This window comes from Callospermophilus lateralis, chromosome 12 (genome assembly GCF_048772815.1).
Source record: "Callospermophilus lateralis isolate mCalLat2 chromosome 12, mCalLat2.hap1, whole genome shotgun sequence".
In the NCBI taxonomy this organism is placed as follows: Eukaryota; Metazoa; Chordata; class Mammalia; order Rodentia; family Sciuridae; genus Callospermophilus; species Callospermophilus lateralis.
Genome location: NC_135316.1, coordinates 111,803,389 through 111,822,081, shown reverse-complemented (window position 1 = coordinate 111,822,081; position 18,693 = coordinate 111,803,389). Strand labels below are relative to the sequence as shown.

At 59.5% G+C, this 18,693-nt stretch overlaps 1 protein-coding gene across 4 annotated transcripts in view; it reads left to right on the top strand.

Annotated features, from left to right (window-relative positions):
• Rasa3 (RAS p21 protein activator 3) overlaps positions 1-18,693 on the top strand; it is a 95,095-nt gene that overhangs the window by 59,644 nt on the left and 16,758 nt on the right. For 2 of the 4 annotated variants that reach the window (XM_077110684.1, XM_077110687.1), the window contains 13 exons: positions 181-295; positions 980-1,054; positions 1,647-1,770; positions 3,241-3,347; positions 4,068-4,145; positions 4,709-4,867; positions 5,185-5,262; positions 6,023-6,096; positions 8,444-8,550; positions 9,040-9,122; positions 12,488-12,696; positions 13,655-13,758; positions 16,373-16,556. In XM_077110684.1, coding sequence (XP_076966799.1) covers positions 181-295; positions 980-1,054; positions 1,647-1,770; positions 3,241-3,347; positions 4,068-4,145; positions 4,709-4,867; positions 5,185-5,262; positions 6,023-6,096; positions 8,444-8,550; positions 9,040-9,122; positions 12,488-12,696; positions 13,655-13,758; positions 16,373-16,556 — 1,497 coding nt within the window. Of the gene's footprint in view, positions 1-180; positions 296-979; positions 1,055-1,646; positions 1,771-3,240; positions 3,348-4,067; positions 4,146-4,708; positions 4,868-5,184; positions 5,263-6,022; positions 6,097-8,443; positions 8,551-9,039; positions 9,123-12,487; positions 12,697-13,654; positions 13,759-16,372; positions 16,571-18,693 lie in introns of all 4 variants that reach the window. The other 2 variants (XM_077110685.1, XM_077110686.1) reach the window with 2 other exon arrangements.

Sequence of the window (18,693 nt, the reverse complement as noted above, 5' to 3'; positions counted from 1 at the left end):
CACAGGGCGGAGGCCAGCTCCGAGCTGACCAAGGGCAGCATGGGCCAGCGTGGGAGACCTGTCACTTCACAGCAGATCCTGGAGCGCTCCTGTCCACTCTCGATGACTAATGCCCAGGGATGGGTCCCGCTCCTTCTGCCTCCAGGAGATGACAATCTCCCCCCGCCCCCCGTTTTCCAGGGATCCTAACACCATCTTCCGAGGAAACTCGCTGGCATCCAAGTGCATAGACGAGACCATGAAGCTGGCGGGCATGCACTACCTGCATGTCACCCTGAAGCCCACCATAGAGGAGGTGAGGCCCGGGTGCCCCTCCAGAGCCAGCTCCCAGCAGCCCAGGTGGTCATGTCCTTGGCTTCGTGAAGAGGGTACTCTGCATCTTCCAGAGTCTTCATTGCTTTCTCAAAGAAAGAAACACTTTAAAAAGTCCCTTATTCTGTTAAAGAGAGCAGGACTTGTAAGAAAACCTGACTTTCCCAGGACCCGCCTTTCCCACACTCTGTGGGTCCCTGCATCCCCTGAGCACTGCAGCTGTGGCAGTCCCTGTCCAGGCACTGGCCATTCACTTGCCTGACCCCTAGTGGCTGCCCCAGCACCTCTGTGTCCCTCTGTGTCCCTCCTCTGGCCCCTGCTGCACGTCCTGCCGGGACATTCTGACCTCAGAATAGTTTTCAGATCTAGGGACCTCAGACAGTGCTCTGGCTTGGTGAGTGGGCAGAATCGTGGCAGTGCTTTAAGTAACAACGTTCTTACACATCTTGGAACAGATGTGATTCTGTCTGGAAGACTCCTGGCTTGGCCTCAATTGAGGGCTGCCCCTGCCTCCTGGCTAGGGGGCTGGGTGGGCGCCTTGTGGCCCTGCAGTCCAGGCCTGTGCAGGCTCTGCAGTCGGCTGGCTTCCAGGGCTGGTGATGCCTCTCTCAAGGCCCAAGTGCTCTGCCTTGCCTCGGGCAGTGCCCTCTTCTTAATGTCCTTCCAGATCTGCCAGAGCCACAGGTGCTGTGAAATAGACCCCGTGAAGCTGAGGGACGGCGAAAACCTCGAGAGCAACATGGTGAGGGGCCGCTCTGTTCCCAGGACTCTGCCAAAGCCTCCTGGTGGGGGCTTCTGCCTGGAGCCTCTGGGACACTGTTCCGGGCAGGGAAGGGACGCTAGCTGGGCACAGAAGCTCTTCCCTGGCCCTGGGTCCTGACCAGGCCATGAGCCTGTGGGAAAGCATCAGCCTGTGGAAGGCTGTCACCCCCAGCTCCTCTGCCCTAAGCTGCCTGGAGGGCCATGGCCCACCCAGCAAGCCCTACCTGTCCCCCTTTGTGACAAACACAGGTGCCCAAACTGGACACTCAAGCTGCTCCCAGTGCTGTGCCCCGTTTTCCAGAAGAGCAGAAAGGGAGGCCAGCACCTCACAGCATGTTAATCCCCCCCTGACGTCAGTGCAGTGAGGTGCCACTTGGGTCAGCCTTTAAGGAAGAGTAGATTCTCACTTTTAGAGGCACGTCCTGGTGCTGGGTGCCACGCCCACAGGGGAGGAGAGAGGGATGGCCGCCAGGTGTGATCTCTCCACTGTTCAGAGTTCATCTGCGGCAGGGCCACTCTGAGCCAGGACTCCCTGTGGCCCCAGGGAACAATCCTCACACCTGTCCCTGCAGGAGAGCCTGCGGCACTACGTGGACCGAGTCTTCACCGTCATCACCAAGTCAGGGGTGAGCTGCCCCACCGTCATGTGTGACATCTTCTTCTCCCTGAGGGAGGCTGCCGCCAAGCGCTTCCAAGGTGAGCCCTGTAGGCCCCAGGTGGGGAACAGCGGCCAGCTGCCCTGGGCCTCCAGCTGCCAGTGTCCCCGTCCCCTGGCTGCCTGCCCTTCCCACAGTGCTGCCTTTCAGCACCTGCCCTCGTGGGCCCTGTCCCTCACCAAGCACCTGCAGCACTTTGGGGGCCAGACAAGGAGGTTTGCTGGTGATCTCCGCACCTGTCCAAACCACTTCCTCACCAGGCCTCTGGCACCTACCTGTAATCCCAGTGGCTTCCGCGAAGGTGGGAGAATGACAGGGTCAGAACTCAGCACCTTAGGGAGGCCCTAAGCAACTTAGTGAGACCTCTCTCAAAATAACACCTAAAAAGTTCTGGGATCTTGACTCAGGCTCACCTGGGACCAATCCAGGAACAGAGAACAATAATCACATAAAACGCGTCTTCGTCACACTGGCTCCTGGAGAATGAGGAGCCTTCCCTCCTACACCCGAGGCCCCATAAGCCCTCACCACGAACCTGCACACGCCTCCCTGCACCCCTGTCCTCTGCTGCACAGACCCCTCAGGTCCCCACCTCCCTACCCTGCACACACCTCCCTGCACCCCTTGTCCCCTGCTGCACAGACCCCTCAGGTCCACACTCCCGCCCTGCACACATCTCCCTGCACCATTGGTCCCTCCTGCATGGACTCCTCACATCCCCACCTCCCTGCCCTCCTCTCCTCCCTGCACCCCTTGTCCCCTCCTGCACAGACCCTCAAGTCCCCACCTCCCTGCCCTCCTCACACCTCCCTGCACCCCTTGTCCCCTCCTGCATGGGCCCTTCAATCCCCCACCACTCCCGCCCTGCACACACCTTCCTGTACCCCTTGTCCCCTCCTGCATGCACCCCTCAATCCCCCACCTCCCTGCCCTGCACACATCTCCCTGCACCCCTTGTCCCCTCCTGCATGGGCCCCTCAATCCCCCACCACTCCCGCCCTGCACACACCTTCCTGTACCCCTTGTCCCCTCCTGCATGCACCCCTCAATCCCCCACCTCCCGCCCTGCACACATCTCCCTGCACCGCCATGTTGCCACTCTTCCCAGACCTCCCATGAGCATGGCAGCGTAGGATGTTCCACTGAGGTCACAGCTCATATCCGAGCCGCTTCCAGGTCTTTCTTCCTGGGGAATCTGATCCTGGAGAGTGTGTCCTCCCAGCCCCAGTGGATACCATCCCCACTCTTGGAGGGTCAAGGAAGCATTTCCCAAGAACAAATGGGAAGTAAAAATAATGAACAGAACTGTCCTCCCACCCCAGGTGAGAGCCAGCCACCAGTGAGACCCCCGAGGCTGGGGGTCAGGGTTATGACTCCAGATGGTGCCCAAGGTGACCGTAAGACAGACAAGACGGGGGCCAGGCACGGGGCCCTAGGAGGGGCAGGATGATAGGAATCTTTGGGTGGCTGTGCTGTGGCACCCCACTGAAGCGGCGTCCTCTGTCCCCAGATGACCTGGACGTGCGGTACACAGCCGTGAGCAGCTTCATTTTCCTGAGGTTCTTTGCTCCTGCCATCCTCTCCCCCAACCTCTTCCAGCTGACACCTCATCACACGGTAAGAGGTCAGCCCGTGAGCTAACCTGTCCTCCCCTAGTCTGGCCAGTCCCCTGAGCCTGCCCACACGTCAGCAGGGAGAAGGTGTGAAAGTGGGAGGGCTGTCTGTTCTCTGTCCACAGAGACGTTCAGCAAACTTTCTGCCCCAACTTCCCTGTGTTGCTGGAGGGATCAACAGTTGGGTGTTGTGACGGGAGCCTTGGCTGTCACCACAGGCCCTGTGAATGCCGTGGTGTGCTTCCAATTCTGTACACATTCATGCATCTCTTTGTGTCAAACATGTGGATTGTGCCATTGGGCAGGCCCTCTCTGGTGCTGAGGAGACCGTTGGGGGTGCCCGGGGGAGAGGCGGGAGAGACTGCGTGGTGGCCCTTTCTGCTTCCCTTTGATTGAAGCCAGCATCCCTCTACCTTGCAGAGTGGCCCTGGCTCCTCTGCATACCAGGTGGGAGGGCTGGAGGAGGTAGCCCTTCTCTGTTCACGGTGCCAGGGTCCAGCACCCAGCTGAAATGCAGGCCATCTGGGGTGAGACACCGTCCCAGGTGACCGGGACCTTCAGGAGCCCTTGACCAGGAATCATCCAGGTCACCCCAGTGCATGCTTAGGCCATGGCAGCGTTTGGACAGTGCTACCCATTTTATCCTCTGTGTGACTCTGGGATTGGTCACAGCGCATCCTAAAACTGGAACAAGGCCAGGTTTCTCTTCTCCTGCCTCCGACAGGACCCACAGACGTCAAGAACCCTGACACTTATCTCAAAGACCATCCAGACTCTCGGCAGCTTGTCCAAGTCCAAGTCTGTGAGTCTGTTTCCACCCTTCCAGGAGCTCTGCTGTGTTTCTCTCTTTAGAAAGTATAGAAGAAGCGGTTCACACTCAGGAGCGGAACCCCAGGGACACGGAGTGGGAAGCACCCCAGCCTTCTAGTGCCTCCGTGTCTCTGCCCTGGGGAGCCCGCAGTGCTAGGGCCTAGTTCCTCTGACTGCTCTCAGTTACCTGGGAAGGTAGCCAGCCTCCTAACCGATTGTCCCACCTCAACTTTGCTCCTGGTCCCCTGGTTGCAGAGCTGGGAAGGCCACCTCAACCGTGAGCCCCCAGGATGCTACGTGGGTGCACCTGTGGGTGGGGGCGTCCTTGGCAGGAGGAGCAGAGCCCAGCCGCCGCCTTGGTGACAGCCTGCACTTTCTGTCATCATCGCTCCCTCAGGCAGGTGCTGTGCTAGAGGGTCCCTGTCCCTAAGGGTCTTCTACCCCTTGACTCCCGTCCTATTTCCACGCAAGCAGGCCTCCTGACTCACAGCTTGAAAAGCAGGCTCTAGGGCCGGAGCTGATGCCCAGTCCTGACTGGGTGTGTGAACTGTCCAGGGCCAGGTGAATGGGGTCTGCAGGAGCTCCCTGCTGACTCCAGGGCCTCAGGTGGGATCCCTGAAGACCAGGAAGCTTCTGTGGAGGCCCAGAGCAGCGGCTCTTCCACCCACACCCAGCTCGTGGGAACTCCCAGGTCTCCAGAGACCCCACCTCCTGGTACATCCCTACCACAGGGGACCCCACAGAAAGTGCACTGATGTGCCCCAACCCCAGTGGTGGCCGTAGAGGTTTCCCTGGGTCCCCAGGCTGTGACTCAGCCCCTGGGCAGGGCAGCCCTAGACAGCAGGGCCTGCTCCCTGAGGCACAGGAGCACCTGGGGGCCATTCCCAGCTCCAGGAGCCTGAGCCAGGACTTCAGCCAGAGCAGTCACTGGTCCTCCCAAGCACCCCCTGGGCTGACCACGGGCACCTGAGTCAGATCTGGGCCACCCACCCAAACCCCCCGGCATCACCTGGCACCCGGCTTCATTTCAGGCCAGTTTCAAGGAGTCATACATGGCGACCTTCTATGAGTTCTTCAACGAGCAGAAGTACGCAGACGCGGTGAAGAACGTAGGTACACATGTGTGCAGGGAGCCACACGCGGGGACCTCACACGTGGTGGCCTGCAGGCGTGCAGGCGGATCATGCCCTGCTGGCTGTCCACTGTGGGGCAGGTCCAGGGCCACCTGGGTTCCCTCAGCCACCCTTGAGCCGATTGTTGGCCGACGTCCATACCTGCAGCACAGTCCTGTCCCGTCGTGGCCACAGTCCCTGGTGCCTCTGTCCCAGCTATGTCGAGGACACTGTAGCTTGGCCATCCCCACCCTCTCAAGTCAGGGGCAGAGGGGTTGGAGCTCAGAGCAGCCTGTTGGTGGGAGGGACCTGAGAGGCCCTCAGGTGGGGCAGGAAGTCAGTGCCACACCCGGTCCCCAGGTGGGACCACTCGTGGCCAGGAAGAACAGCGGGCCGGGCTGGGCCTGCCTCTGCCATGTGTCGTGGGCGCCTGGAGGGTGCAGACAGGCCTGGCAGGGCTGGGAGTGGGCTTCAGGTGGCCCCTCACGGCCTGATCTCCTCCCTGCCCTAGTTCCTGGATCTGATCTCATCTGGGAGTGGGCTTCAGGTGGCCCCTCACGGCCTGTTCTCCTCCCTGCCCTAGTTCCTGGATCAGGGTGTCAGGACGCCGTCACTGGCTGGGAGTGGGCTTCAGGTGGCCCCTCACGGCCTGTTCTCCTCCCTGCCCTAGTTCCTGGATCAGGGTGTCAGGACGCCGTCACTGGCTGGGAGTGGGCTTCAGGTGGCCCCTCATGGCCTGTTCTCCTCCCTGCCCTAGTTCCTGGATCTGATCTCATCCTCTGGGAGGAGGGACCCCAAGAGTGTCGAGCAGCCCATCCTGCTCAAGGAAGGGTAAGGCCTCCGTCGGACCTGGCAGGAGGGTGGGTGGGCTCCCGCCATGGCTGCACAGCTGCCTGTCCTTGACTTGAGCCCCCCGAGCTCTGGTCTGGCCCGTGTGGACAAGGGCTTGCAAGTTAGGGTCAGCCTGGACCTTTCCTAGCCCCTGGCCTGGGTGGGGTGGGGTCCCGCCCCCTCCTCCTTTCCCTACCGGGCCCCTCTGGGGAGGCACAGCCCACTGTGGTTGCTCAGGGCCTCTTCTCTGTGGGCTTTGCAGAGTGTCCACTCTGGCTTCTGAGGGGTCTTCTGCAGGAAACCAGGGTCTCAGGAAATGAGATGGCACTTGGTCCCGAGGGCCTTCAGCCAGGTTCCCTGCGGTATCTTGGAGGTCCTGTGACCTCTCGGGGTTCTACCTCAGCATGGGCATTTCCCACCTGGCCCCCCCGGGGGTCTGGGGCTCCAGGGGCGGCACAACACATCTGCCCCTCGTTGACATGAACTTGGGCCGACCCACCCAGTTCCTGCAAAGCTGCAACTCTGAGGCTCTCAGCTCCACCGTGCCCCCAGGCCCAGGAGCTGCCCTGGACCATGGCCCTGTCGCTGTTTTTCTTTTAAAGCAGCCACGTGTCGATGGTAGCACAGGTGGTCTCACACAGTGCACACTGAGCAAGCCTGCAGCCCAGGCAGCACGGCCTCCGTGACCCTTCCTGCTTGCACCCTGTCTGTGGAGTGTGGCGATTGCAGAGTGGCCTCCTGGTGCAGGGGTTGTGGACCTTCCCTGGCCCCTGCAGCGCAGCCGAGTTCCTCCAGCTCTTCAGTGGCTGCACCACACGGCTCACTGAGGTTTTGGTCCACTAAGACCCTTAGGCTTCTACCCCCGATTAAGCTGCCACCTTCTGCTCCCCAACTGATTGTCACCTGCAGTGTCACCTTGGGGGTGGGTGTCTGTCATCTTGCTCTGGGTGGTCATTTTGTCCTGTGCTGTGCACACTGTAGACTCGGGTGATACCCCTGCTCCCTGAGGTATGCCCACACTCCTGCTCCTCGTGACCTCCTCGTGTTGTCACCTGCCGAGATGCGGAGCCTTGAGCCAGCTCCAGGGGCTTAGTGTTGAACCAGCTGTGCTCACGTGGGGTGGCACACCCTGTTGGCAGCTTGGCTCCCAGTGGCTCCTACCTCCCCTGTTCCACGGGTGCATGGTCGTGGTTAGAAATGGTCACTCGTGAATGAGGGGTCTGGACCAAAGCTTGAGTGAGTGGCCCTCACAGACCCTTTCTCCAGAGAACTGCCAACACCCTCCGGCTGCACGCACCTGCTCCTCTGTGCCCAATCAGCTGGAGGTTTCCAGGAATGTATGTGCACAGAATCTGCATAAACCCCATGTATGCATGGCCCTCAGAAAATCCTGTAGCAGCATGTTGGTGAGACCTTCTGCCCACGGCTCATCTGCCCCGTGACTGAGGATCTCTTAGAAGCCTTTTCTGACCTTTAAGGACAGTGGTGCCCAGCTGATCAGTGTGTGTGGAGGCTGCCTGGGGCCCCTTGGGGTCTCAGCTGCCCTCCTGGCTTCCCCAGTCTTGGGAGGACAGCAGCAGGCTGTGTTGCTGGCTGTGGACCCAGTTGGCCTCAGTGTCTGCCCAGATCATGGCAGAAGGTCCTGCCCTTAGCTCCCTCCAGACTGTTGCCAAGAGCACCCTGGCTCTCACACGTGCACCTGTGCCCAGTTCTCTGGCCCACACCGTGAGGCCCTGCTGCCACCCGCATCCCCAGCTCCGCTCCTCAGGGTAGTCACAGCTCCACATTCCTCCAACAGAACACCTATCTCCTTGTCCAGTGGCCTGGCCATCTGCAGCCCTGCTCTTTTCTGCCTCTGCCCTCCATCCACCGATGGGTATTTCCTTCTCTTCCTGTTGGCTGCTGGCTGTGGTCAGGAATCCCTCACCCCCCTGAGGCTCCAGGGGCCGCCAGGATTGGTGTTGGGTGGGGGAGTCCGAGGTCCGACAGAAGCAGCCGGAACGAGGTTGCGTGGACACAGGAAGGCCACAGGCTTCCCCACACGGCAGGCACCACAGCACGTAGTGTGCTCCCCACCCACCCCCAGGCTGGTTGTGCCCCCCCCGGATCTGGCTCCAGAGCATGCCTGTGTGGCCTGTGACCCCCGCTGCGCTTCCTGTAGAAGGCCAGGCTATAGGAAGCCGGCAGTCGGTGCTGGATGGGTGGGGGCTGGTGCTGGGGTCTGAGGACGCCCTGTGTGGCCTTGCAGGTTGGGGTGCTCAAGGCAGAGGCAGAGGGGAGCAGCCTGCGCCCCGTGGCCTGACAAGGGGGCCTGACACGCGGTGACCACTCAGTGCCTTTGTGACAGGTTCATGGTCAAGAGGGCGCAGGGGAGAAAGCGCTTTGGGATGAAGAACTTCAAGAAGAGGTGGTTCCGCCTGACCAACCACGAGTTCACCTACCAGAAGAGCAAAGGTAACAAGAGTGGCCCCCACGGTTCCCGCTCTGCTCGGGGGCTCCGAGCCTTCCCCAGGTCCTGCTGGGCGAGGACTGCTCTGTGGGGAAGCCTGGCAGGCAGGTTTGTCCCCAAGCACATGTCCTGGTCCTGTAGCCCCTGGCAAAGGTGGAGAAGACTCCTCTGCAGGAGTTCCACTCCCCCCACCAGAGCGCAGGGTCGCGGCTGGGGAGGCCTCCTGGCTGTCCTTGATGTCCCTCTCCGCATCCCCCCAGGCCGCGGGGCTGGCTGCTCCTGGGTCTGAGCAGCTCACCTTAGCAAATCCCAGCAAATGACTTCCTCCCCTAAAGAGGTGGCCCTGGGCTGGAGGCAAGCCTGAGAGCTTATCAAGGTCCTGAGAAGCACGGGCTCCTCCTGATGCTGTGGCCTCTGGGTCACAGCCGTCTGGCTAGCGAGGAGGACACCACCACTTGAAGGTCAGGCACAGCCTCACGCCCTCTCTGCCACAGGAGACCAGCCGCTCTGCAGCATCCCCATCGAGAACATCCTGGCCGTGGAGAGGCTGCAGGAAGAGTCCTTCCGGATGAAAAACGTGAGTGCAGACCTCTCCCCAGGTGCGACCACCACCTGCTCAGGCCTGGGTCTCCCTTCTCCTGTGCTCCCCAGGCCCAGGGAAGAGCCTGAGGGGAGCCGGGCCGAGCTTGGCCAGGGGCTCTTCTGGCCAGTTCCAGAGCCCAGGGCCTGGCCTGTGTCAGTCAGCTTTCCATAACTGTGACAGACACCTCACAGTTTCTGTGGTCACCTGGCCTTGTGGCTTTGGCCCTGTGGTGAGGCAGAGCGACAAGCAGGGAGCCCGTGGTGGAGCAGGCAGCGCTGACCAGGAAGGGGTCAGATCCCAACAGCCTCCTCGAGGGCATGTCCCTAGTGACCTCACTTCCCTCCCTGAGGCTCCACCGTCAGCCAGAGTCTGAGCCTTCCACACAGGGACTTGGGGGAACACTTAAGATCCAAACCACGACATCCCACCCCTGGTCCCCACAGGCCACGTCCATCTTACATGTGTTCAGTCCATTTCCCAGAGTCCACATGGTCGCACCAGTTCCAGCATTGCTCAAAAGCCCAAGTCCAAAGTCTTCTCTTAGACACCAGGCAAACAGCTCTGAGCCCTGAAAAATTTTAAAAAACCAAAAACTTACGTAATGGTGCAGGGCAATCATTCCCATTCCAAAAGAGAAATTAGGGACATAGAAAGGAAGGGTCAGGCTGCAGCAAGACCGACACCCCGCAGGGCACAGATTGAGTCCTGAGGACTCGGCTTGGGCCGCCCTGCTGGTGGCCTTGCTAGCTATGGTCCCGTGGCCACTCCTGGCTGGCTCGGCTCCCTGTCTGAGCTTTCCACGGCGACGTCCCATGCTCCTGGAGTCTCTTCATCCCAAGGTCTCAGCTGAAGCTGCAGCGTTACTCCCATGGTGCCACACGTGGCCTCCAGGGCTGCCTGCAGGGACTCCTGCCCTGCCACATGCGGCCTCCCAGACCTGCCTTTGGAGTCTGAGGGAAGCCTCTGTTGCTCCAGGGCTCTTGCCTTTGTGTGCCTGCAGAACCAGACCCCGGTGATGCCAGACCTCCCTCCCGGGGCCTGAGCAGGGGCAGAGACCCGTAGACCATGGCTGCAGGGGCTCCTGGGAGGCAGTCCCCAGGAGACCCATGTGAGGCCCTCCTCTCGGATGAAAGCCTGAGCCTGTGAGGGTGGCCTCTTGCTGAGAAGCCCTCGAGTCGTCTCTCTCACTGTCCACGTGCCAAGTTACGACACCTTTCAGTGTCACCGGTTTCTTAAGTGACCGCTCCTTCCTTGGCCCCAGTTGTGCACATATTTTTCTGCCCAAATTTCAAGTTTTTCAGATCTTTCGGTTCTGCTCTTTCTTTCTATTTCTCACTGTAAATCTGGTTAGAAGCAGCCAGCAGTGCCCATGCCATGCCTGAATGCTCTGCTGCCTTGAGATTCCCATTGCCAGATTGATCATCGCCCCACCTCTTGTACTCGGCCGTACAGAAAGCCTCAGGACTTGAGCAGAATGTAGGCGATTGTTTGTCAGAATACAAATCCAAGGGCTCAGCCCTCATTCCCCTTGAAACCTCAGGAGCAGTCTTTGCTGTCCAGATTCCTATTGGCATCCTGGTCTTCTAAACTCCACCAGAATCTCCCATTAAGCAAACTCTACTTCTCCAGCCTACATCTCCGAACTTTCCAAACTCCTCCTGCAAATCAGTCCCAAGGCTCCTGAACCCCGTGGTGAGGTGCCAGCACACTTCACCCTCAGCCAGCTTCAGTGCTGCTGACCTTTCATTGTTGTGACCAAGACACCGTGACAACAACTTGGAGGAGGAAAGTCGATTTTACTTGGAAGAAAGACCCCTTAAAGGGTGCCAGGAATAGGTCCTGAGCCTGTTGGGATTTCCTCTCAAACCTTTTTTTGCTCTGGTGTAATTTTGAACTTAGAGAAGGGTGCACAAGGACAGACGAGGGCTCCCAGGCACCCGTGATCTGGCTTCACCCTACCCTGTGTGCTGGTCACCCTTGGTGTCCTCACTCCTCTCTGGGTGACGGCTGCATCTTTCCTGAACTGCACGAGTACTTCGGAGTCTGCTTCCTAGAACAATTCTCTTCAGAACCACACTGCAGGTGCCCACAGCAGAAATCTCACTCTGGCCAGGCCAGCACATGCCCATCGTGTTCACAGTGACCGCCCTGCCCTTCCCAGGCGGGTGCACGAGTGCTTCCGCTGTCGCCTGCCCTCAGGCCTTCCCCGCCCTGCTTGGTGACGCTTGGTGACTCAGGCCTGATGTTCCACGTGCCCAGAGGCACCCTGTTCTCTAGTTGTCCATCAGCTTGGCTTTCTGGCCCCTGTGAGTGCCCAGCCCGAAATGATGGTCAGGTGGCTGTCCGTGGGGATCATAGCCATGAGCACACTCGTGCAGAGGTGGGGTCTACACACGGGGGCGGGGCACAGGGGGTTCCCATCTCCTAGCGAGGCCCCAGCTACCCACCCAGGAATATGGAGCCAGAACTCCTGAGCCCAGAAGGGCTATCACCTGGGATAGCCACCTGAGTCCTGCCAAGCACTGGTCTGCCCACCTCTCCAAGCACCGTCTGGGTGCAGCTTGGCCTGTGCTTCTGGGGTCACCTGACCCCTCTGGCTCCAGGGCCTTTGTTCCCACTGTCTTCTGCCTGGGGAGCCATCTGTCCCCTTTCTGCGCTCCACCTCATTGACCCTTCCCTGCTCTGCCTGGTTAACTTAGCCTGCTCCAAGCTCAGCCAGAGGACTGCTCAGTCTCTCCTGACCTGTTAGGCCCTGGCCCTGACTTGCTGTTTGCTTTCATCCTTCCCCCTGGCGGCAAGTAGCATGTCCCTGGGACCCAGGACAGTTGCTGGCACTTAGTAGTGTTTGTGGAGAGAGGGGCAAAGGCGGTGGCCTGAAAGCCTCGTGAGGAAGAACCCCTGAGTGGCGCAGTCCCATGTGGTCAGCTGGGCGCCAGGGCACCAGAGGGCAAGAAAAGCTTGCAGGCCCTGAGGCAGGGCTTCATGTGCCAGCAAGGTGGCAGGAAGAGCTTCATGACACGTGTGGCCAGCCCTGCAGTCCCAGGAGAGAAAGCAGGAGGGTGGGGGATTTCAGCTGAGGCTTCTGAGGCTGCAGGGCAGAGTGTGCCTGGCTAGGCTCACCCTGGTGGCCAAGTTGTAGTGGCCTCCCCAGCTCTGCCTCTTCTGTTCCCACAGCCCCATCCTGTGGCAGAGCTGCAGGAAGGCCCTGGGCCCATCCAGGTTTGCATCAGCCCTGGCCCCTGGGGGCCCATCCAGCCAAGTGTCCCTTTTCAAGCCATTGATGGTGTCTGATGCCTGTGGCTCTCGAGCTTTCTCAGAGCCCCTCTGGCAGCCCTCCTGAGCCCACACTGTGTCCTCAGATGTTCCAGGTCATCCAGCCGGAGCGTGCGCTCTACATCCAGGCCAGCAACTGCGTGGAGGCCAAGGACTGGATCGACATCCTCACCAAGGTGAGCCAGTGCAACCAGGCCCGCCTCACCGTCTTCCACCCGTCTGCCTACCTGAACGGCCACTGGCTGTGCTGCAGGGCCTCCTCCGACACTGCTGCCGGCTGCACCCCCTGCACTGGGTAGGTCTGGGCCCCTGCAGCACCCGGCACCCACCACCCCCACTCAGCCAAGCACAGTCACCCGGCTTGTGTGCTGTGCAGGGAGTTCAGCCAGGGGGCCCAGCCAGGCAGATCTCATGTCCTCTGCAGAGTCCCCACTGATGGAGCACCTGGGCGTGGGCCTCTGGGAGGCCGTGTAGACTGCAGGGAGCTCCAGGCCACGGAGGTTCCTCCTGAGCCCCTGCTGGGGCAGAGCTGACCTTGGGGAAGTGGTAGGCAGGGAAAGGAGGGCTTGAAGCCGACGCATCCCATTTCTCCTGAGGGCCTGGAAGTGCTCCGTCTCCTGCTCAGAGCTCAGACTCTCCACCAGCCCTCCGCGTGGGAACTGAGGCCAGGCATGGCAGCTGAGCCTCCTGTGGCTATTAGAGAAGGGAAGGTGGCCAGGGTGCCTGGCCTCCCTCGGCGGTGCCCCTGATCAGCTCTCTGTGCCTTGTCATATTGGGAGTATGACAGCCTCATGTGACAAGCCCCCCGAAGTGTACTTGTCACACAACCTTCACGTCTGGCCATTTGCTCCCCAAAGCCTTGGAGGGTGATAGATACAGAAGCCAGGGCCACACCTGTCAGTCCCCAAGACCTCTCTCCTGTCCTCACCCAGGACAGGACAGAAACCCACAGCCTCCCGGGAGGAAAGGAAAGCTGACCTTCCTCTGGGCAGGTGAACCTCTGGGGATGTAGCCCAGCCCTACACCAGGTCATTCCTGCCCTGTCCATGGTTGGTCTGGATCCGTGGGTCCCAAGAGGCCCCAGCTATACATGTCCTAAGCCAGCCTGGGGCCACCCTGTCACCAAGGTCAGGATCAGGTTTTAAATATGTTCCCTCCAGTTTCTTTCTTACTTGATTTTCTTAAAAGTAATATGAGTAAAAGCATTGTCTAAGTCATGTTTTTTTCTTTTTATTCTTTCCCTATCTGGGCAGTGGCCTCCCAGCAAACATCCAGCTGGACATTGACGGGGACCGCGAGACGGAGCGCATCTACTCCTTGTTCAACCTGTACATGGGCAAGCTGGAGAAGATGCAAGGTGACCACAGCCCCTGCACGTGTCGGGCCAGGGAGCTGTCCCAGGCACAGGGCCATCTGCAGGGGAGCCTGGTAGAGCTCTGGTGTCCGTGGGGCGTCCGTGGGCAGGCTACAGCCCTGGTGATAGGAAGCTGTTTGCTGGCTAGCCAGCACTCTAGAGAGATGTGTTTGTAACATTTAATAGCTTAACAGAACTAGAAGCTCAACAGTCTGGGCAGAACAGATTAGGTGGCGCGGGACCTGGTCTGTTCCTCAGTGGCAGGCAGATCCAAGGAGGGAGGCAGGGGTATCTTCTCCGTGTGGGGTCTGGGAGAACTCAGATACGCTCATGTAGATCACCAAAGAGCTCTCAGCCCACAGAACAAAACATAGAGAAAGTCTGGAATCGAGCCCGTTAGTCTTGCTTCCTCCCTGCTTTCCTGACCCAGCCCAGAAGGCCAACTGCACCTTGGCTGGCCATGCACGGGGTCCTGGGCATCGTGTCCGCCTGTGTGTGAGAACAGGCTCCAGGCTCACACAGGCTCACATGCCTGTGCACACCCAGACGGTAGCATGGTGCCCAGCAAGCACGGCGGCCCTGCCTGCATCACAGTGCTGCACACTGTGCATGGCATCTACCCCCTACCTGGAGCGCCTTCCTACTTCAGTCCAGCCAGTGCCTGCTCTTCCTGTGAGTCTGTTCCTCCTGGGAGCTTTCTCCAGACCCCCAGCCCCATAGCCTGGGTTCACCCCATCACTCAAGTGCAGCCCTCTCTGGTCTGTTCACTTTTAGTTGTATTCTGGGGCCTTTTGAGAGCAAAGGAAATATCCTTTTTACCCCAGGACTTGGCACAAAGGGGGTACTTGTCCTGTTGGATGGAGGGATGGATGGATGGATGGAAGGATGGCTAGATGGGAGGGAGGGAGAGAGGAAGGAAGGAAGGAAGGAAGGAAGGAAGGAAGGAAGGAAGGAAGGAAGGAAGAAGTGTATAGATAGATGGATGGATGGATGGCCAGATGGGAGGGAGGGGAGAGGGAGGAAAGAAGGAAGGAAGAAAGGAAGGAAGGAAGGAAGGAAGGAAGAAGTGTATAGATAGATGGATGGATGGATGGCCAGATGGGAGGGAGGGGAGAGGGAGGAAAGAAGGAAGAGACAGGTGTATAAACAGATGGATGGATGGATGGATGGCCAGATGGGAGAGAGGGAGGGGGGGGAAGGAAGGAAGGACAGGTGTATAAATGGATGGATGGATGGATGGATGGCCAGGCAGGAGGGAGGGAGGAAGGGATGGAGGGAGGGAGGAAGGGATGGAGGGAGGAAGGGAGGAAAGAAGGAAAGGTATATAGATGGATGGATGGATGGATGGCCAGACAGGAGGGAGGGAGGGAGCAAGGGAGGAAGGAGGAAGGAGGGAGGAACAGACAGGTATATAGATGGATGGATGGATGGATAGGTGGGTGGATGAATGCGTGATGCATGGATAGATAGGTAAGTGGATGGATGAATAAAAAATGGACAGATAGACAAATGGAAACAATTATGCTCTCATCCTTCCTCCCAATAACCAACAAACCGTCTTGATAGCAAGGGCTCATCGCTGTCAACGCAGCTGGACTCTCAGCTCACTCTCCCACATGCACCTTACAGGGCGTGGAGTCCCTGCATCCGCCAAGCCTCTGCCGAGGACGTGGTGCTTCTTGACAGCCTTCTAGTCGGGCAGCTCCGATGGCTGCGAGACACTGTCTCCCCAGACACATGACCATGGGGCCTGTGCCCGTTGGTGTAACAAGCCCCTTTCTGCCTAAGTCCTAGCCTTTGGTGCTGGAGGGCTGTGTTGCCATGGCCTTTGCCACAGGCCATGGTCAGACCCTGGCCCCTCCTGGACGCTCTGTGGCTAGGTCTCTGTGGCCCCACATCTGCAGACTCAGTACAGGGCCATGGCATTCTGTCCTGAGGGCTAGTGCTGGGCTGGGAATGTTGGCCAGTGCAGAATGGCTTGTCATGTGGTGGCGAGAGTAGAAACATCTCTGTGGGGGATGGCAGGCTACCATCTGTGCAGTAGCACAGGTACCTGCTTGTTAGGGTTTTGGGGAGGCTGCTCATGTGAAACGGAACCAGTGTCTCCCGCACGGCCTGGTCACCGGGACTCCATTTCACCTTGATCAGTTCAAGGACACTGTTCACAGGGCACCAGGTCCAGGGTCCAGGCAGAAGGTGGTTTTAGTTGTTATTTTGTGTCCTCGTGAGACAGATCGGCTCAGGGACGCTGCCATCTCTGCGTCCTGCTCAGTCCTCCCGCCTAGTCAGGCCTGGCAGAACAGCCTTGGCTGCTGCATCCTCACCAGCACATCCCAGGAGGGCAGGGATATCCTCTAGCGCCTGTCCCTTCCTGCACAGCCGTCCTCTCACTCCACTGTGCAGTTAGCAAGCTGGACCTGTGAGGAGAGGGTGGCTGGGCCGAGACACGCTGGGCCCAGGGGCCTGCAGGATGGACACCCATGCTGCTCTCTCACTCACGTGCCCATGGCCAGCCTTTCCTGGAGGGGACTGCCGTGGGAAGTGCATGCCCTGAGCAGACACCCAACGAAGGGTGGTTGCCCCAGGGACACCCACAGTGACATCCCTGCCCCCACAGAGGCCTGTGGGAGCAAGTCTGTGTACGACGGCCCCGAGCAGGAGGAGTACGCGACGTTTCTCATCGACGACCCCCAGGAGACCTACAAGACACTGAAGCAGGTCATCGCCGGGGTGGGGGCCCTGGAGCAGGAGCACGCGCAGTACAGGAGGGACAAGTTCAAGAAGACGAGATACGGGAGTCAGTGAGTGCCCAGGGGTGAGGCTGTGGGCAGGGTGTGGCCAGTCCACCTCAGACCTCCTGATGGTGCCCACCTGGGGAGGAGGCTGGGCCTCCCCAGCCGGTCTTGGCCAGGGTCTGACCCCATCTGCCTCTGCATCACACGCCCTCTGCCATCTCCCAGGTCACTGGCCTAGGCTGGCTCTGGAGTGGCCACATTCTTGTCCCAGGAGGGAGGGGGTAGGGCATGCGGATGCTCAGGACTGAGCCAGGTGGACCACATGGACCCATCACCAGCTGTGGCTGGCAGGTAGCCTGGCTTCCACCCCCACTTCTGCACAGGAGCAGAGGTCATGGGAGATGGAGTTCAATGAGGTGAGGGCTAGAAGAGCCCATGGCCAGGGGTGAGTGGGCGTCTTGACTGTGCTCATCCAGCAGGTGGGCCAAGGGACGCCATGACAGAGCCACCACACAGCCTAGAATGGGTGGGTGAGCCTGCAGGGAATGCCGACCATGCAGGGAAGAGGCCGGGGTTCTGGGAAGGATCAAGTGAGGCTTAGGGAGAGTGACCACTCCCCACGTCCTGCTGGATAGAGCCTGAGCACCTCTAGGGCCTCCAGCATTGAGGCAGGTCTTGGACACACCTGGCAGGGAGCCCACACCCCTTCTGAAGGCCTCCATCCTAATGTCAGAAGCCAGCTGCCTTGCAGCCCAAAGCCAGGGGGCTGACCGCAGCCCAGGAAGCAGAAGCCTGTTCTAGGGGAGGTGTTGCACCCAGAGCAGGCAGCAACCCACCCAGACACCCACTACCCAGCACCGGGCATTCTTCAGCCACAGGTGGACAGAGCCCGCCTTCCCCACGCTCACAACACACACTCCATTGGGTAACACACACCGTGTGCACACAGGTCCAGCCTACACACGTGAACCTCATGCATTACAACATGTGATCTGCAGCAGGGGTACACTGCACGCCAACGTGTGTGCATGCTGCATGTACCACCTTGCGTGTGGATTCTGCACACGTGTGTGCACACTGCACCTGGCATACACACAGCACCTTCTCCTTCCAGGGAGCACCCAGCGGGAGAAGCCTCCTCCTCCCCTTCCAGGGAGCACTCACAAGTGGGCAGTGGAGCTTCCTCACCCCCTCCTCTTCCAGGGGCACTCTGGGGTCATAGCCTCACCTCCTCCTCTTCCAGGGAGCACCCACAGTGGGGACCTTCTGTTCACGGAGCCTTCTATCCCCACTCTTCCAGGGACACACGGAGCGTTCTATCCCCACTTCTTCCAGGGACACACAGAGCTTCTATCCCCACTTCTTCCAGGGACACACAGAGCGTTCTATCCCCACTTCTTCCAGGGACACACAGAAGCGTTCTATCCCCACTTCTTCCAGGGACACACAGAAGCGTTCTATCCACACTTCTTCCAGGGACACACAGAAGCGTTCTATCCCCACTTCTTCCAGGGACACACAGAGCGTTCTATCCCCACTTCTTCCAGGAACACACAGAAGCGTTCTATCCCCACTTCTTCCAGGGACACACAGAAGCGTTCTATCCCCACTTCTTCCAGGGACACACATAAGCGTTCTATCCCCACTTCTTCCAGGGACACACAGAAGCGTTCTATCCCCACTTCTTCCAGGGACACACAGAAGCGTTCTATCCCCACTTCTTCCAGGGACACACAGAAGCGTTCTATCCCCACTTCTTCCAGGGACACACAGAAGCGTTCTGTCCCCACTTCTTCCAGGGACACACGGAGCGTTCTATCCCCACTTCTTCCAGGGACACACAGAGCATTCTATCCCCACTTCTTCCAGGGACACACGGAGCGTTCTATCCCCACTTCTTCCAGGGACACACGGAGCGTTCTGTCCCCACTTCTTCCAGGGACACACAGAGCGTTCTATCCCCACTTCTTCCAGGGACACACAGAAGCGTTCTATCCCCACTTCTTCCAGGGACACACGGAGCGTTCTATCCCCACTTCTTCCAGGGACACACGGAGCGTTCTGTCCCCACTTCTTCCAGGGACACACAGAGCGTTCTGTCCCCACTTCTTCCAGGGACACACAGAGCGTTCTATCCCCACTTCTTCCAGGGACACACGGAGCGTTCTATCCCCACTTCTTCCAGGGACACACGGAGCGTTCT